Source organism: Sus scrofa, chromosome 4 (assembly GCF_054392235.1).
Source record: "Sus scrofa isolate SSC_HxYL_T2T_F1_AM1 chromosome 4, Sscrofa_HxYL_maternal_Yorkshire_Landrace_v2.0, whole genome shotgun sequence".
NCBI lineage: Eukaryota > Metazoa > Chordata > Mammalia > Artiodactyla > Suidae > Sus > Sus scrofa.
Window position 1 is genome coordinate 113,060,274 of NC_139386.1, and position 19,431 is coordinate 113,079,704.

At 37.0% G+C, this 19,431-nt stretch overlaps 1 protein-coding gene across 48 annotated transcripts in view; it reads left to right on the forward strand.

Annotated features, from left to right (window-relative positions):
• Nucleotides 1-19,431, forward strand: part of ST7L (suppression of tumorigenicity 7 like) — a 187,498-nt gene that overhangs the window by 56,226 nt on the left and 111,841 nt on the right. For 26 of the 48 annotated variants that reach the window (XR_014844496.1, XR_014844495.1, XR_014844486.1 and 23 more), the window contains 2 exons: nucleotides 2,836-2,928; nucleotides 10,432-10,571. Coding sequence is in view for 29 of the 48 variants with exons in the window: in XM_021090755.2 (XP_020946414.1) it covers nucleotides 2,836-2,928; nucleotides 10,432-10,571 (233 nt within the window). In the remaining 19 variants the exon portion in view is untranslated. Of the gene's footprint in view, nucleotides 1-2,835; nucleotides 2,929-10,431; nucleotides 12,370-19,431 lie in introns of those variants that run through there. The other 22 variants (XM_085023618.1, XM_085023630.1, XM_085023607.1 and 19 more) reach the window with 4 other exon arrangements.

The following is a 19,431-nucleotide window of genomic DNA, read 5'->3' on the forward strand; positions in this document are numbered from 1 at the left end:
CATCCATCAATGGACATTTGAGTTGTTTCCACCTTTTGGTTATTGTGAATAATGCTGCTGTGAACATGGGTGCATAAATACCTGTTCACGTTCCTGCTTTCAGTCATTTTGGGTGTAAACCTAATAGTGGTAGAATTGCTACATCATGTAATTCTGTGTTTAATTTTTTTGAGGAAGCACCATACTATTTTCTATAGCAGCTGAGCCATTTTACATTCCACCAGCAAAGCATGAGGGTTTTGCTTTTTCTATATCCTTGTCAATACTTGTTATTTTCTGTTTTTTTTTTTTTTGATAATAGCATCATAATGGGTGTGAAGTAGTTATCTCATTTTGATTTTGATTTGCATTTTCCCAATAATTTGTAATCTTTTTATGTGTTAATTGTCCATTTGAATATTTCTTGGAGACCTGGACTATTTTCAAGTAACTGCCATATCTCTTATTTTTTATTTCTTAAAATCACCTCTCAATGAAAATTCAAAAATAAATTCAAAGCTCATTCCCTCAAGTTGCTTAACCCTCTCACTTCCCAAACTTTGCACTGAAGTACCTTGGAGTATTACACCAAGTTCACAAGAGTGCCATGGGATATTTTAAATTTTTAGTGGAAACACAGCAATATCCATCTGTCAGACACCATTCAAACTGCTATCTCTAGATAGTTCATGATTTCAGCATTAGTTGACTCTTTCTTCATTCTGTTTCTTTAAATGTTGTCATAGCTTTGCAAAGCTAACTTTTTTTTAGTTGCTGGAATTGAAAGAAATATCACAAAAATCGGTATGGAACAGGAAATGAGGATGGTGGTGTCCAATGTGATTCCAAGGTTTGAGAAATTATGCAGTGCCCAATAGGCTCATGTATCCCACTAGGAAGAAATAATGGCTATTTTTAAATGAAATAATTATTCTTTAGTTATGTGTATTTTTTTTCAAATCACTAGGTTGTTAGAATAAAAACTTTTAAAGTTGGTCAGACCCACTGCTTAATAAGTGGAATCATTAGACATTTCTTTCAGTCTGGGGGCATCATAGCATATTACCTAAAGATGAAAGGCACCATGTGTCCTTGAACCAAGAAAATTTGGGAACCTCTACATTAACATTTTGTTGAGAGTCAGGCACTGTGCTTGACACTGACAATCTATGGATTAATGGAAGTAGGACTGTTGAAACTGAAGAACTGAAATGTTTTGGGATAATTAGACTTTCCCCTTTTGCTTTTTTTTCCAGTAGACTGTAAGTTCCTCAAAACCAGGTCCTCTATCTCATTCACCTTGTATGTGTCTTCAGTGCTTAGCATTCTGCTTAGCATATAGGAAGTTTTCAATACATATATGATTTATTCTGTATTTCATAATCATCTTGATGAATGATTCCCTAGTGTTATCACTGATTTGCTTTGTGACTTTATAGACAAATCACTACATTTTATGGGAGCAAAACAAAATTCATATTTTGACAAAAGTGTATAGAGCCAAGCACTAAAAGAAAAACAAAAACCTTACTGAAATTTTGATGAGGAGTTCCCGTCGTGGTGCAGTGGTTAACGAATCCGACTAGGAACCATGAGGTTGCAGGTTCGATCTCTGCCCTTGCTCAGTGGGTTGACGATCCGGCATTGCCATGAGCTGTGGTGTAAGTCGCAGACGCGGCTAAGATCCCGTGTTGCTGTGGCTCTGGCATAGGCCGGTGGCTTCAGCTCCGATTAGACCCCTAGCCTGGGAACCGCCATATGCCAAGGGAGCGGCCCAAGAAATGGCAAAAAAAAAAAAAAATTTTTTTTTGATGAGTACTCAGCTATTTAAATAGATCAATAAGGATTTCTTATTTAAGAAGTCTACAAGAGTTGGTGATAATCTAGATGAGGGATTGGTAAATTTTTTTCTGTAAAGAGCTAGATGGTAAATGTTTAATCTTTGTGGGCCGTGGTCTCTGTCACAACTCCCCAACTCTTAAGGCATGAAAGCAGCCTTATATAATATATAAATGAACAGGCATGGCTATATTCTAATAAATTTTTATTTACAAAAACAGTGGGCCAGGTCAGGCCAAAGGTGACCCCTTTAGATACTTAATTTAGAGATCTTGGTGTCTCCTGATCTAAATTAAGCTCTGCTCATAGAAAACTTTGGCAACAGCTCACATACAAAGTTAGAAGCCATTGAGAACTTTTAGATTGCTAACAGTTATGACTGCAATAGTTATATGTGATTCTCCTAAGAAGTGGAATTTACACCTGGGAAGTTAAATCTATTGTGTTTGTAAATGAGGAGACTGAGGCAAGAAGGACATATCCAGTCTCATCATCCATCTACTGCTCCCTTTAGTTTTATTCCAGCCAGACCATTCACTATTCTCTAAATAAATCTTGTTCTTCTCATCCATTCTTTTTGCATACTTTGTTTCTTTCATCTAAAATGTCTCTCTAGGAGTTCCTGTAGCAGCTCAGCGGTTAACGAACCCAACTGATATCCATGACGATGCAGGTTCGATCTCTGGCCTTGCTCAGTGGGTTAAGGAGCCGGCATTGCCGTGAGCTGTGGTGTAGGCTGCAGATGCGGCTCGGATCCTGCGTTGCTGTGGCTCTGGTGTAGGCTGGCAGCTACAGCTCCAATTCAACCCCTAGCCTGGGAACTTCCATATCCCACAGGTTTGGCCCTAAAAAAAAGCAAAAATAAATAAAAATTAAAAAATAAAATGTCTCTAAAAAAAATAAAATAAAATGCTATGAGAAAATTTAATGAAAATACAGCTCCAAAATAGCTTTGATTATAGTAGAGGATGAAAATGAGATTGAATTGAATACCAACATATGTTTTTTTTTCCCCAGCTTTTAGAATGATTCCATACCCACTAGAGAAAGGCCATCTATTTTACCCTTACCCCAGCTGCACAGAGACTGCTGACAGAGAGCTATTACCTAGTAAGTAAATATTCAAGTTTTCCCAAACTTAAAATTAGCTGTAAGATTGTTTTTCATGTTTCTTCCATTTTAAAAGTACCTTTTTGAAATTCAGGATATTGTTTAAATACTATTTTTAGCCACTTCTTGAATGTGGTTGTACAATTTAGTTCAGTTCCAAGTATTTTTGGGGTAAAACCTTGTGCTGGTGCAATGAAAGACACAAAGATTAAAGATATTTAAGGAGGGAATTGCCGTTGTGGCTCAGGGGTTAGGAACCTGACATGGTGTCCATGAAGATGCAGAATCAATCCCTGGCCTCACTCAATGGACTGAGGACCTGGCATTGCCACAGCTGTGGTGTGGGTCAGAGATACAGCTTGGATCTGGTGTTGCCATGGCTGTGGCGTAGGCCTGCATCTGTGGCTCCAATTTGTCCCCAGCCCAGGAATTTCCATGTGCCCAGGTACACCCATAAAAAGAAAAAAAAAAAAAAAAAAAAAAAAAGTATTAAAAAGAGCAGTCATCTTACAAACATTTATTTTTATTATTTTTATTTTTTTTTTGTATTTTTAGGGCTGCACCCACAGCATATGGAGATTCCCAGGCTAGGGGTTCAATCAGAGCTGTTGCCACTGGCCTACGCCAGAGCCGTAGCAATGCCAGGTGCAAGCCATGGCCACGACCTACACCACAGCTCATGGCAACACTGGATCCTTAACCCACTTAGTGAGGCCAGGGATTGAACCCACAACCTCACGGTTCCTAGTGGGCCTCGTTTCTGCTGCGCCATGATGGGAACTCCCATCTTACAAACATTTAAAGGAGAAATAATACAATCCTTCACAAACTCTTCCTAGTAAATAAAGGAGAAAATAATACTACTCAATTCATTCTGTGATTCCAGCATTACCCACCAAAATCTGACAAAAACATTACAATAAAGCTATAGAACAATATTCCTCATTAATATAGATACAAACAAAATGTTAGCATACTGAATCCAGCAACATATAAAAAGGATTTTACCCCATGACCAAGTGGGATTTACCTCACAAATGCAAAGTTAGTTTAACATCTGAAAATATTATAGAATAAAGGACAATAGATGCAGAAAGCCATTGGACAAAAATCCAACACCCATTCATGAAGAAAATTCTGAACCAACTAGGAATAAAAGTGAACTTCCTCCACCTGATAGAGTATTTACAAAAAACCCACGGCTAATGTCATACTTAATGGTGAAAGACTGCATGTTTACCCCTAAAATCAGGAACAAGGCAAGGATGTATGTGTTCCCTTTTTTTGGTTGGTTTTTTTTTTTTTTTTTTTTTTTGGTTGGTTAGTTTGTTTTTTGTCAAGATCCGCAGCATATGGAGGTTCCCAGGCTAGGGGTCGAATCCAAGCTGTAGCTCCTGGCCTATACCACAGCCAGAGCAACACCAGATCAGAGCCATGTCTGAGACCTACACCACAGCTCATGGCAACTCCAGATCCTAGACCCATCTAGCGAGACCAGAGATCAAACCCACATCCTCATGGATCCTAGTCGGGTTCATTAACCACTGAGCCACGACAGGAACTTCCTCTATTTAGCATTGTACTGAGGTTCTAGTTAGCACCATCAAGAAAGAAAAAGAAATAAAAGGCATCCATATTCAAAAAGAAGGAGTTTCCGTCGTGGCACGGCGGAAACAAATCCGACTGGGAACCGTGAGTTTGCAGGTTCAATCCCTGGCTTCGCTAAGTGGGTTAAGGATCCGGTGTTGCTGTGAGCTGTGGGGTAGGTCACAGACATGGCTCAGATCTCAAGTTGCTGTGGCTGTGGTATAGGTCAGCAGCCTGCGAACCTCCATATGCCACAGGTGTGGCCCTCAAAATACAAAAAAAAAAATGGAAGTAAAACTGTCTTTATTCACAGATGACATATGACATGTTCTTCTGTGTAAGCAATCCATAAAAATACTATTAGAACTAATAAACAAGTTCATCAAGATTGCAGGTATAATAGCAATATGTAAAACTCAGTTGCATATTTATATACTAGCAATAAATAATCCAAAATGAAAATTAAGGAGTTCCCATTGTGACTCAGCAGAAACAAATATGACTAGGAACCATGAGGTTGCAAGGTTCAATCCCTTGCTTCAATCAGTTGGGGTAAGGATCCGACATTGCTGTAAGCTATGGTGTAGGTTGCAGATGCAGCTGGGATCTGGCGTTACTGTGGCTGTGGTGTAGGCCGGCAGCTGCAACTTAGATTAGACCCCTAGCCTGGGTCCATATGCCACGTGTGCAACCCTAAAAGAAACAAAGAAAATAACAGTAGTAACAAAATGAAAATTAGAAAACAATTCCAATCACATTAGCTTCAAAAAGAACAAACTGTTTAGGAATAAATTTAACAAGAAGCATAGGACTTGTACACTAAAATCCACTAAATACTGCTAAGGGAAATTAAAATTTAAATAAGTGGAGAGACAGTACATGTTTATGAATTAGAAAATTCAATATTATTTATATGGCAAATCTCTTCAAATTCAAATTGACCTGTAAATTCAATACAGTTTCTACAAATTACAAGCTGACCCCAAAATTTATATGGCAAGTTAAAGAACCCACAATAGCCAAAACAATCTTTACAAAGAAGAGTGAAGCTGGAGGGACTATACTTCCCATTTTTAAAAAGAGCATTTGGGAGTTCCCATCGTGGCTCAGGGGGTTAAGAACCTGAGTAGTATCCATGAGGATATGGGTTCCATCCCTGGCCTAAGTGGGTTAAAGATCCAGTGTTGCTGCAAGCTGCAGTGTAGGTTGCAGATGCGACTTGGACCTGGTGTTGCAGTGACTGTAGTTGTGGCTTAGGCTGGCAGTCCTAGAGCAGTCAGGAGTTCCCTTGAGAGTTAAGGATCTGATGTTGTCACTGCAGCGGCTTGGGTTGCTGCTGTGGTGCAAGTTCGATCCCTGGCCCAGGAACTTTCACATGCTGCAGGGACAGCCAAAAAATAAATAAGAGCAGTCAAAGAGTCAGGAGAACCAGAAATATGTAGATATTGTAATGTATATGTAGATGATTGCTGCTAGTGTTTTCATCTAGTTCCTACATTCAGGAAACCAAACTTCTTGAAAGTATAGTCTATACTTTTTGTCTCAGCTTCTTTATCATCCACTCATTCTTTTTCTCTCTGAGCTGATAAATTTCTGTTTAACTTTCCTTTTTATGATTTAACTAATAAGTAAGCATGCTGAAAGTTATAAACACTAGTTTCCTCATATGATATAAATCTTTACCACAGTTTTTACAATTCTGGGTCCATTAGAACTGAAGTCTAAGGAAAGCTGCACTTTTACAACCATCAGGCTTAATGAGCTTAAAAGTTCAAATAGATAGATAAAAATTTAGGAGAGATTATAGAAGATGAGTATGTTGGTATTTTTCTCCCAGGGTTTTTTATTTTCCTCCATCATCTGAGATAAGTTGTCTCTTCTTTCTTTGAACTCACAGAATGATTTGTGTACTTCTTAATCTCCCCCTTCTAGATTGTAAACTTGAAGGCCAGGATTCTCTTCATTATGTTTCTCTATAATGTTGACCATAAAATTTTATAATTAATAAATATAGTTTGAATTAGTCAAAGTTATTTATTCTTATAAACATGCCAGATACATTGTAAGTACTCAACAAAAATGTTAACTATTATTGACTTTTCCTCTTTACCCTGCTTTGAACTCTTAAGCTACTTACAGGTTAACAGAAAGACTGATAATGTACCAAGTGCTATATGCATGGAATAGATTATAAGGAAGCTGGAGTCGGAAGTGCCTATTTCTCCACGGTCAGGGATGATTCCCAAATCTGACATAGATGATTTGAAGAATGGTAAATCCATCATGCAGCAGGAGGAACAGGTTTAGGAATAGGAATGGGAGAAGTAAATAATTTCAGGCTTTGAGTATGTCGCATGTATGACATCTCACCTATACATGACACATGTATGTATGGGTGCTTAAATATTTTATTATTTAATATATTTAACATATACATACATAGTCTGTATTTTGTCTCTAAGAATATGGAGATAAGATATATTTGTAAGTTATCTATATAATAGTTATATTATTAAATATATATAATACAAGTAGTAAATGTTATAGGCATTCTTTGAGTATAAGAGAACTATTTTAAACTAACTTAAACATAAAGAGAATTTGTTGAAAGAAAATTTATCTCAAAGAACCCAAAGGCAACAATTACAATTTTACCTCGGAAGAGACTAGGACCAGGAACCTGGGAAGCTATCAGGATTTCCAGGAGTCAGTTTTCTGTATGTCTCTGTCTCTGATTGCATTTTTCAGCCTCTCCTATTCTCACTTTTGTTTCCCTCCCCCTACTGCATCTTTGTATGAGGTCTCATTTCTACTTCTTTCAATATATCTGTTTCATTTTTATGTTTTTCTTTTTGCAGTTTGGCTTTCCCTTTTTAGATACTCATGTAGCCCAGCTTGATACCTCCATACAGCTCTGAGTTTACATGTCATCATTTCAGGCAGATAGTATAGAATGAAGAATATCTCAATTCCTCTTCTAAAACTTCTGTGAGAGGGAATCAGATTTACCCAGCTGTTCATCCCTGATTCAGTCAGCTATGGCCTAGGTTCAGGATCTGGTTTTGTAAATAAAACTGCCACCAGTCCTGATATCTTTTTCTTTCTACATCTCTTTACATCACAAAACTGATTTGGAGTGATCATTTTCTAGGCATGAATGAGATCACTAAGGAAAACAGTCTAGTGTATGAGAAATAAGCTAAGGATGAAACATGGGGAACACCAAAATTTTTAAAAAATGGGTGTCTGATAAGGAGCTGGAAGATTCAGGGAAGGAGTGGTCAGGAGACAGGGCCAGAACCAGAATTAGATATCATAGAAACTGAAAGGAGGAAAAAATTTCCAAGTGAGGAGGAGTATCTGAGGTATTTAGGAAGGTGATTATTGAGAAGAATCCATTAGATGGTCATTAGTGTTAGAAATTTTATTTTCTTTCCTAGGATGGTGGTGCTAGTTATTTTGTTGCTTTTCTATTTTAGTGGGAACAAGGATATTTACAGCAAAGACACAAATATTTAGTTGTGGAACATCAGTATGCAAGAGTGTTATTATGTTAGGCTAATGCATTTAGCCTAAAATAATGCCCTCCAAATCATTTCAGAGGTTGCCTGATATAAGGCTGACTTTCATAGTAATGTGAATAAAATCAGGGTTATTATTATGTCTTCTCAGAGCCATAGGCTCTAAGAACAGGCAGTTTGCTATTTGACAGGCCTTTATTATTTCTAGGGTTCTACTCATTTGCAGATTCTAGGAGATAGGAAAGGAGGGATATTCTGGGGTTTTGTTTTTAACAAGAAACAGAAAGCAGTACATTGTATTTTATGTTCTTAGAGTATTTTCTTCTGTCTCTGACTATAATAGAATGAACAGATTTTTAATAATGTGGAGTTCTAATCCCCAGGAGTACTTAGTGTTTTTTGTTTTCAGTTCTCCTTCAACCTTGATATGACTTACAGCATTCTGGAATTTGCTTATGAACCTCATAAGTTCAGACTTGAATTATTCCCTTAGTTCACATAGCTATTTAGTTGTCTTTCATGCCTCCTGATAAATTTTTCTCTACAAGTCAGTGATGAAATTTGAACTGTACTTCCAAAGGAGTGTTTTTGTACTAGTCATCCATTGTTTTGATGTATTAGCCAAACAATGACTGACAAATGAATTTATAGAAAGCAATCCAAAAAGAAATAATTGAATCTCTCCTACAGTATAAAAATATCATTATTTTAGAAAATTATGTTACTAAAGCTAAACAGTTTTCTACCTTATAAAGTAGGAGTAATACTATCTATTTCCTAGGATTGTTGAAAAAAATTAAACCAGTATAAATTAAAGTACTTTGTAAACCATAAAGTGCTATACAGTTTAATTAATTTATTAATTTTTCTGTCACACAAAAGCAATTATAGTAACTATTGGCATATATGTGTTTGTTCCCTGTCTTTGCAAATACCATGGCTTGTATCTATTGATTTGCTGGAAGAAATTTACCTCTTATGACTAAGGGACAGAGCAAAACAGACTGCTGGTTTTTTGGGTGCTGAGAGCACAATGTTGTCCAAAGCTTCAAATGTTTCCAACTTTAAAAAAATTCAGATTTGGTATGCTTTCTCTTTAAACATGATTCAAGGCTCTGAAAATTTTCTGGATTTTTAATGAGTTTGTTTTTTTGGTATATGCTTTCTGAAGATAGTATAAGACATAAAAAATAACCTAGCTACTGAAGGAAACTTAGGTGTAATCTTCTCTGTGAATCATGTTTAAAACAGTTAAATTTATAGCTGACCTTGATTCAGCACTGAATTAGTCATTCTTTACTTATGCAAGGTATTACATCAGGAATTCCTAGGTTTGTGTCCAACCCTGAGTGGTCAACTTCCTGGACTAATGAAGTCCCAGAATAACTCTCAGTTTAACAGACATTTATTGAACCTACCGTTTGTCAATCATTGTAATAGCTCCTCTCAGCATTGTTATTCAGGTATTTTCAAATTTCAAATAAGAAATAAATATTTGAATACTATTGGCAATGAAATATCTAATGCTTAGAAAAATAATACCTGAGTAGATGTGTCAGTGTGGTAAAATAAGACAAGGGACTCCATTTATATTTAGAATCCTAGGGCTTTGGTGTTCTGGTTAGATTTTTACAGTGCTTGGTAAGATGTTGCATATGGGATACTTATTAATAAGGGGATAAAATTATCAACTGATTGTTCTGGGGAATCTCCCACCATATGTCTGTCTCTTGATCTCTGTATTCATCTCTGAGCTCTCAAAGAACAAGAATTATAACAACACATTTATAAAAGGCTTTACATGTTCATCATAACAACTCCATAGCAACTGCTAGAGGGTTTAGCAGCTTACTCAAGATGACACAGCTAGTAAGTGACAAAGCTCTTTTTCAAAACCACCTCAGCATGGCTACAATTAATGTCCTTTCCCAATGCCATCCTATTCCCAGTTCCCAGCACAGTCACTGGGCTAAGTAGATAATGCTCTTGAAACTGTAAATAGTAGATAGCTTCCTTCTACCTTGCTTGGCCAGAAACTTCTTGTTCTTTTTAAAAGCCACTTTCCCTTGTAATTTAGGGTTTTGTTTTGTTTTTTAATTGATTGTCTTTTTAGGGCTATACCCTCGGCATAGGGAAATTCCCAGGCTAGGGGTTGAATCGGAGCTGCAGCTGCCGGCCTACACCACAGCCACAGCAATGCCGGATCCTTAACCCACTGAGCAGACCCACAGGTGGAACCTGCATCTTCATGGATACTAGTTGGATTTGTTACTGCTGAGCCACGATGGAACTCTGTCTTTTTTAGTTTTTAAAAATAGATTTCATTTGAGAATATAAAACTGGCTTATATGGTATTCAGAAGTAAAATCTATTTCTATATTTTCCTCTCTTGCAGCATTTCATCATGTTTCTGTTTACCCAAAGAAGGAGCTTCCTTTTTTCATCCATTTCACAGCAGGACTGTGTTCTTCTACAGCAATGATAGCTCTTCTCACACACCAATTTCCTGAAATCATGGGTGTTTTTGCTAAAGCTGTAAGTATGATCTCAAGGACTTGTGTGGAGTATTTGTAAAACACACAAGAAACCATTTATGATCTGTTTGTGCTAAACCAGTTGAGCAGTGGAATTTGTTAAAGTACAAGAATTGATTTGTAAAGTTGCTGCCATAAATATGTCAAATATAAGTTTTTGGTGATTTGAGTTGCATTTTTGTTGCTTAGAAGTTTAAAGAATATAAAGTTGGTGGTCTTTGTAGATGACTTTTGATGGTAATGTAGCCCTTGTTATTAGCTAAAGAATAGTCCAACTCTTTCTAAATGCATTTTCTTTCACATTTAAAAAAAATTCTTTATTTTACATAAGGCTTTTTATTTTTTTCCATTTAAATGAAATCATTAGTTCTAAGGATTTGCTGAAGGTTAATGCAGGAGCGCAACTAGGGTGGAGAATACGTACATAAGATGAAACATTTGGGTCATTTGCCCTGGATACAGAATGTGCCCCTTTACTCGAAAGTTCTCCCTGTTATTATATCTGCTTGTTCTTACTACCTTCCCAACCTTGGGCATAGAACCATGTATAGACTTTTTTATTCATGTTTACCCTTTAGTTTTGAACTGCTTCCTTATTTCCTGATCCAGGTCCAAGAAGTACCTGAGGACTGATTAATATCAGTATCCCATAATTATTTACTCATCTACGTAAACCTATTAATTAATGTCACTGGCTCAAAGCAAAATTACCAAAGATAAATCCCATTAAGTCTCCAAGTCTTTTTTAAAAATATGTCTTTTACATCTTTGCATTTTTACCAAGTAATAAGAGTTCAGATACAAAAAGAAGATGTCGATTCATTATATTCCCAAATAGAAAGGCGCTGAGAACCATGGAAACACCAGCCCTTACTTGGTAATATAGTTTCTGTATTTTTCTCTATGTGCCTTCATTCTGACTCCCTGTTTCTTCACACTTTCTTTCCTGCCTTAAGAATAGTTTATTTTGTGCCTTAAAGATTCTTTGGTTTTCTTCTGGCAGCAGTAGTAAGAACACTGGTTTCTCTTTTTCCCTGAAGGTCTACTTATACTGTGTTAAGTTGCCACTGGCTGTAGGCCTAGGAGTCTGAGAATGCACTTGATTCTGGGTCAAACTGCAAGAAGAATGACTTTCCACTTTTGTCCAGGGAGTATAGATATCTGGGTTGGAAATTGACTCTTCTATTTCCTTTTAGCAAAAAAAGGAAGCTTAGCAATCATACCATAACTTTGTTGTTTACAGTGGTGCTGATTGAGGAGTGAGTGTGTCTCGAACTGAAATGACCTTACTGTATAACCTGGCATGGAAAAAATGGACTAGCCAGGAAATTCCATCCATTTAACAACCAGAGAAAAAAATTCAGCTGTGTATTTGAAATCACAAGCAAGCAATGGGGGAGATGGTCCTTGGGTTTCTGCCAGGGCCAGCGGGAAGGAAGTGAAAGAGAGGATGGAAATCTAGAATCTGGAGTAGAGACTCTACTAGATTCTAATAGATTCTGCTGTTCTGTTAGCAGTTGTTAACAGTGTACTCCTAGGAGGCACTGGCTAAATTAATGTGGAGGGTACTCACTCCTCTATTCATCACTGTTAGTACAATAGAGCCTGCCCTTACCTAATACATCTCTTGCACCAGAAGAGCCTTTAAGATTGCATAGCACAAGCTCCTTAGCACTCCTTGAACAGAGTCCGAGAATGAATAATTATACGTTTTAAGGTGGAAGCTGCTTTTTTAGAGCAAAAGTTATTAACTTACTGTGATTCTACTTGATTAACAATAAACAGGCATTTGCTTACTATCTTTTGGTATTTGTTGTTGGTACATAGTGTTAATAATGTGCCTGACAGCAAACTTGTACGTTTTAAATTCCTAAAAGCCAAGTATTTACTGAAAATACCTGCAAACCAATATTTGATAAGCAGCAGTTCCAAGGGCAGTCTCCATTTAAGAATGGGAAATGACTGCAGTATGAGCAGGCTCCAGCTTATAAGCTAAACATATAAATACTTCAACAGACAGACATTAAGGGAACTAGAGGCTCAAATTTTATTTCTTCACCACTTACTATAGTATAGTCTCTGTCCGCTGGAGCATTCGTATCACCCAGGAACTTGTTAGAAATGCAGAACTGCAGGCACCACTCCAGCCCTCCTGAATCTGCATTTTAACAAGATCTCAGGTGATCCTATATACCCATTTAAAACTTGAGAAGCCCTGCTCTGTTCTGCCCCCAATAAGAGGAATTTAGAATGCCTGGGCAGTGCCACCTTATCAAGGTGGAGACAGCCAGCTTTGTGGAAGCCTTATGAGCATAGGCTCTGGAGCCAGACTGCTTTGCTTTGAATTCCAGCTCGTACACTTATTGGCTGTGCAACCCTGGGTAAGTTACTTAACCTTTTCTTCCCCCTCATTGTAAAATGAGAATAGAACTACCTCATGGGTTTTGTGAGCATTAAATTCATTTAAAATATATCAAGCGTTTAGAACTGTGTCTGTCAGAGTAAAAACTAGGTGTTACTTGTCACCACCATCATCACCATTGACGTCATTGGTGTCATCATCATCACCGAAGTGCAGCTGTAGGGGGAAACCCTATATACCCTCTTCATGTTTGGAGGAGCTGTGTCCTAACATGAAATTCAAAATGCATTTTTTTTCTTAGGATTAGTGGTTTGGTATCATTTAAACAACACTATTAGTATTATACTTCTGGTACTTGATGTGTATATAAACCACAGAAAGTGGAGAAATGTTTCAAATTCTCAGCAATGGCAAATTGCCTTATAGAGCAGAACCTGTTGGTAGTTGCAAACTGCCTGTGTTAAATTTTCAGTTAGGTCAGATATTTGCTAGCCAAGTACAGTAGAAATCAGTGAAGAATCTTTGAAACATATTTGTTCTTCTATTTAGTAAGGTAGAGTGATTTAAGAAAGTTTCCTAAATTTTCTTCCATTGTTACCATTGTCTTTTCCTCATGCAATATCTTTTTGTATTAGCTCTCGTGCTAGAGTAAATTCAGTTTGAATTTGTTAAAATGTATTTGTTAGAGAAATTGCTTTTTTGTGAAGCAAGGTGCTAGGGATGAATGATTTTTAGTAATCCTCACTGAGCATCAGATTTAGATAAATGGAAGGGAATGAACTAGAATGGTCAGTAATTTTAGTACCCCTTCTCCTTTTGCATAATATAAAGCTGTGTGGAATAAGACTTCCTTTTCAGCAAGTTAGGACTTTTTTTTCCCCTGATTTTTCTCTTGGCTGAGATGAAAACCTAGTCTGACATTAGACATAGAGCAATGAAAAAAATTGCATAAATCCTTGGAGATGTGGAATGTGCTGATATCAGAGCTGATACTCTCTAAGGCCAGAATTCCTGAAAAAGGAAAAATTACTTTTAAGTGGTAGGTCATTTTCTCACCTGCTTTGAAGCCTGCTGGGTTAAATATGAGAGTTCAAAGTAAGGGTAGCCAGCTAACCAATGAACTGGAATCTGATTCTCTGCTTATCTGAAAGGAGCTTCTTTATTTAAGAGCAGCCCTCTTCTTAGAGAACCAATCTTCATCTCCTCTGGACATTTTCATTTCTCTTGCAAGAAAAGCTTTCTTCTTAGTAAGCCTTGGGAAGGTGTTATTACAACAGCGAAAATACTGAAGATGGTCTTTGGGTATTTTATTTACTTCCTGATAAATTCAGGCTTGTGGCACGTGATTTTAGTGCTTTGAATTCATAAGTGTGTTTGAATATAAAAATCCCTAGTTGGGTTTTAACTAAATAGGGCAGCCTTTGTAATGTTGGCAGAAAAGGTATTATGGGTAAAGGCAGAAATCAAAAAGATTCCCAAATAAATTGTTTCACTAAGTTAAAACATGGTTAAAATTTGTTTCACTGAACACACTGTAGCAGTGCTGGGGTGGGAATGGGCCCTGTTTCCACATATTTCTACTAATCTTTATGTGGGAAAATCTGGTTGGACATGCCAGTGATGAATTTCTGAGCAACTCATAATTGGCTGGCTCCACTGTAACTAGGGCCTAACAATCTGCTTGATTAATTCTTTAAGGACTACATTAGCCAAGTTGCATGATTTCCAAAGATATAGAAGGTCAGATGTTACACTAACAAAAGACCGCTCTACAGAATGTCTCGCTGGGATTTCTTAAGCCCCTTCCCAAAAATAATTAACATTTTTCTCCCCAAATTACATTTTTAAAAATAATAAGCAGATATAAATGCCAAGTGTCTTTTACTGAATAGTAACCAGAACTTTTGAGACAGTTTGTCCATAATTATCATTTTTTCAAGGGCAAATTTGTCTTCATAACTAGGAGAATTGATAGGCAATTATAACCATATTGATATATATCAGAAGAAAAAAACATTTTTTAAAGTTCCTAATTTTCCATTTTATGACATGAAATCTGTTTATAGGTGAAAAAATTTTTTTATATTCTGCATCTGACTTTATTGATACTGAAAACTTATATGAGAGTTGCGTTCTTCTTTATTATGTAGGGCCTCATTCATAAGTTAAACTGACAATTAAAATGTTTCTTCACTTTATTTGAAAATGGATTATTTTCCAAAGCTGTGAGACTTCTCTAGTTCCTAAGAACTGATACAGTTTTTAAAATATTTTGGGAGTTCCCATTGTGGCTCAGTGGAAATGAATTTGACTAGCATCCATGAGGACACAGGTTCAATCCCTGGCCTCACTCAGTGGGTTAAGGATCCAGTGTTGCCATGAGCTGTAGTGTAGGTTGAAGATGCGGCGCAGATCCCTTGTGGCTGTGGCTGTGGCTGTGGCATAGGCCAGCAGCTGAAGCTCCAATTCAACCCCTAGTCTGGGAACCTCCATATTATGTGGGTGTGGCCCTCAAAAGATGAAAAAAAATTTTTTTGGATTGTAACTAATATTTATATTTATATTTCTGTAAAATCTTATTCTGTAACCATGCTATTTCCATAGTAATATATCTGAGGCATTTCCCAGAGACTATCCTGTTAATAAAATGAACCTATTGTGACAGTTCAAAAATTTTAAATGTTTACAATTTTGCTCCATTTTTAGTGCTGCTAAAGTCTTTATTTGGGTAATCCAACATTTTCCAATTTTGATTTTCTTACCTGCAATAACGAGAGAAAAGTTGTCCTCAACTTTTTATAAGAGTAATTTCTCATGCTGCATCTTCATTGTTCGCTTTCAAAAAGAACCAGGGTTAGAAATTTATGAAATTGCTAATCTCCTTCTTTATCCAAATCTTCTAAGTAGTAAACTCTAAAGAATAAAAGTTAGGACAATGTACTTTTCAATGCATGTCTATATCCCTGCCCCAGGATTTAATTCAATTTTGAAGTTTATGGAAAGCTCCCTCTTTCCCTATTAACATGTGCCTGACAAGTATGAAGCTCACAAAAGCGTTCCTTGAATTTATTTGGCAGTATATTTAATCAACTTTTCCCCTTCAAAGTGAAAGTCTCAATGCCAAAGTCTAGGATATCCTGTCACTAACTGCTACTAATATATTTATTGTTGCTCATTAGCAGTTGAGTCAGATGGGCTGTATAGTTTTCAGAAGAGCTGTGCCTAAATATTACTGTAAATCACTCATTCCAAACTCATTACATTAGTGGTATTAGAATTCATATTAGGAAAACTACTTATTTTTGTTTTAGAAAACATCTTCATGTTTTGCAGAGCCAGCAAAGTCCTCTAAATGGAGAAAATAATGGGATACAGAGGAAAATTAAAATCTTAAGTGATAGTTATTTTAGCTTTTTTGACTGGAATTTTGCTCATTCCCCCACTAATCAATTTAATATGCAAAAGAACTAAATTAGGACAACTACTTAAATATATTACAGTTCTAAACCAAGAGTAATATGGACTTCATTAGTTTTCTTTTTTTTCTTTTAAGAGTTTATACTTTGGAGTTCCCATCGTGGTACAGCAGAAATGAATCCGACTAGGAACCATGAGGTTGGGGGTTCGACCCCTGGCCTTGCTCAGTGGGTTATGGATCCGGTGTTGCCATGAGGTGTTGTGTAGATCGCAGATGCGGCTTGGATCTGGCATTGCTATGGCTCTGGTGTAGGCTGATGGCAACAGTTCTGATTAGACCGCTAGCCTGGGAACCTCCATATGCTGCAGGTTCGGCCCCAAAAAGACATTAAAAAAAGAGAGAGGAGTTCCTGTCGTGGCGCAGTGGTTAACGAATCCGACTAGGAACCATGAGGTTGCGGGTTCGGTCCCTGCCCTTGCTCAGTGGGTTAACGATCCGGCGTTGCCGTGAGCTGTGGTGTAGGTTGCAGACGAGGCTCGGATCCCGAGTTGCTGTGGCTCTGGCGTAGGCCGGTGGCTACAGCTCCGATTCAACCCCTAGCCTGGGAACCTCCATATGCCGCGGGAGCGGCCCAAGAAATAGCAACAACAACAACAACAACAAAAGACAAAAAAAGACAAAAAAAAAAAAAAGAGAGAGAGAGAGGGTTTATGCTTATATTCTCATTTATTCTTACCAGAGGCATTGGAGGACAGATTGTGATCTTCCAATATAATAAATGAGGGAGTTTGAGCCATTAGAGTTAAGAGAGTTCTTTTTTAGATTGCAGAAATACTTACTGCAAAGACATAAGTAGACATATAAACTACCTGGAGAATTCCTCATAGTATACACCTATTTTATGATCTCTGTGATGTTTTAAAATGAAGAATGTACATTTGCTTTTCTGTTTGATTGACTCTAATTTCATTCCTCTTTTTGCTGGTAAGCCACTTAAGACAGAATGCTGTTTGGTCTATTACATGGTCATTTGTTAGGATTCAGAGGGAAATTAACTCTCTGAAATGATCAAAAAAAAAAGTTTTAATATAAAGTACAAATGTATATCTTATGTTTCAACAGTACTCTTTTTTCAAAATCAAAGATGAAATTTATGAAGAATTGTGAGGGGAAGTTTAGCTGAACAGAATAAATTTTTGGTACTTCTAGTGGTTGAAACAATACATAGGAAACTTTGATGTATTCTTTTTTTTTTTTTTGTCTTTTTGTCTTTTTAGGGCCACACCCATGGCATATGGAAGTTCCGACACTAGGGGTTGAATCAGAACTGTGGCTGCTGGCCGACACCACAGCTCACAGCAACACTGGATCCTTAACCCACTGAGCAAGGACAAGGATTGAACCCATGTCCTCATGGATACCAGTTGGGTTCGTTATGTTGAGCCACAAAGGGAACTCCTGGTGTGTTCCTTAATGCTGATGAGGCCTCAGTAAAAGATTGTTAGTAGTATTCTATCTGACTTGGAGGAAAAAATAGTCTCTCTTAGTTCTGTAGTAATATTAAGATGGCTTTAGATCCATCTCAACAGCTCTTTTAAGAAAAGAAATGATTTGGGCTTCAGGTGATGCTGAACAAAATTATGAGAACTGATATTCAGGGAATTTAGACCACATAATCACCCTTTAACCTCATCCTGTAATTTCAAGCATTCTGGAAATGAAAAGTATATATGCTATTCCAAGTGTAGAAAAGGGCTGTATCCCATTGAGGACCCTTGCATATTATAAATAGGATATATAGAGAAAGAAACAGTTTGGGGAAGAACTTAAGAAGGGAACATGTTCTCATACTCTTTGTTAGGAACATGCCAACTCTTGTTTTCATCTATTCAATATGCTGGAGTCTCAGTTTCTTTCTGAAGCCAGAATTCAAGCTTTTGCTCTCAGGTAGCAGCAGCTTTACAATTAAATTTTAATCCCTCAGTGTTGTTAAACTCCTGTCTAGAGTATAGCCACAGCTATTCTTGGCAGGCAAATACATTGCTGTTTTTCCTTCAGACACAGTGAGATAGAAGAATGTTCTCTGGCTTGGGCGTGGATGAACCACTTTACTAATCTTATACATAATTCATCCTTGGTTGCTGGGGTATTCAAAGTTGAAACTTTGCCCTCTGATAAAATTCAAATGGATTTTTTATTTACTTGACTCTGATCCCTTTGGGAGTTAGCCCTTATTAGGTGCCCAGGGATTCTAATTCAACAAAGCCCTAGCTGTGTGGACTTTTTTTATTAATTTGCTCTTGGTGTATTTTAGCTTTTGTAATTCTGCATTAAAAAACAAAAAACAAAAAAAAAAAACACACATAAAAACCCGGCCCTGGAACATGCACTTCAGTGTCCTGGATACCCTGAAAAGACTCTTCTTTCAGTATTGGCTTATTGAATAAAAGACTCCAGTAGGGCTTATCTTAATTTGTTTTCAGAGGTTTTTTTTGTTTGGTTTTGCTTTTTACAGAGCTTCAGCATTTAAAAACATGTTAACTATTGTTCTATATATACTATAGTATGGTAATGATTATCCCATAATATATTGTAAGTTTTTGATGTTTGAATTCATTGTATTAAGTTGTTATTATAAATGGAGTTCCCGTCAAGGTGCAGGGGAAATGAATCCAACTAGGAACCATGAGGGTGGAGGTTCCATCCCTGGCCTTGCTCAGTGGGTTAAGGATCTGGCATTGCAGTGAGCTGTGGTGTAGGTTGCAGATGCGGCTCTGACCCTACGTTGCTGTGGTTGTGGCTGACAGCTGTAGCTCCAATTGGACCCCTAGCCTGGGAACCTCCATATGCTGCAGCTGCAGTCCCAAAAAGCAAAATAAATAAATAAATAAAATATAAATAAAAAATAAAAATTAAAAATTGTTGCAATTCTCACCTTAAAAAAAAAGTTGTTACTACTAATGAATTTGTTCATTCAATGAACAGATTTTTATTGGGTACCTTTCTGAAATATAAAATGCAATCCCTGTTCACAAGTAACTCATAATCTAATAATAGGGGGGTTAAGGTAGGCAAAAGATG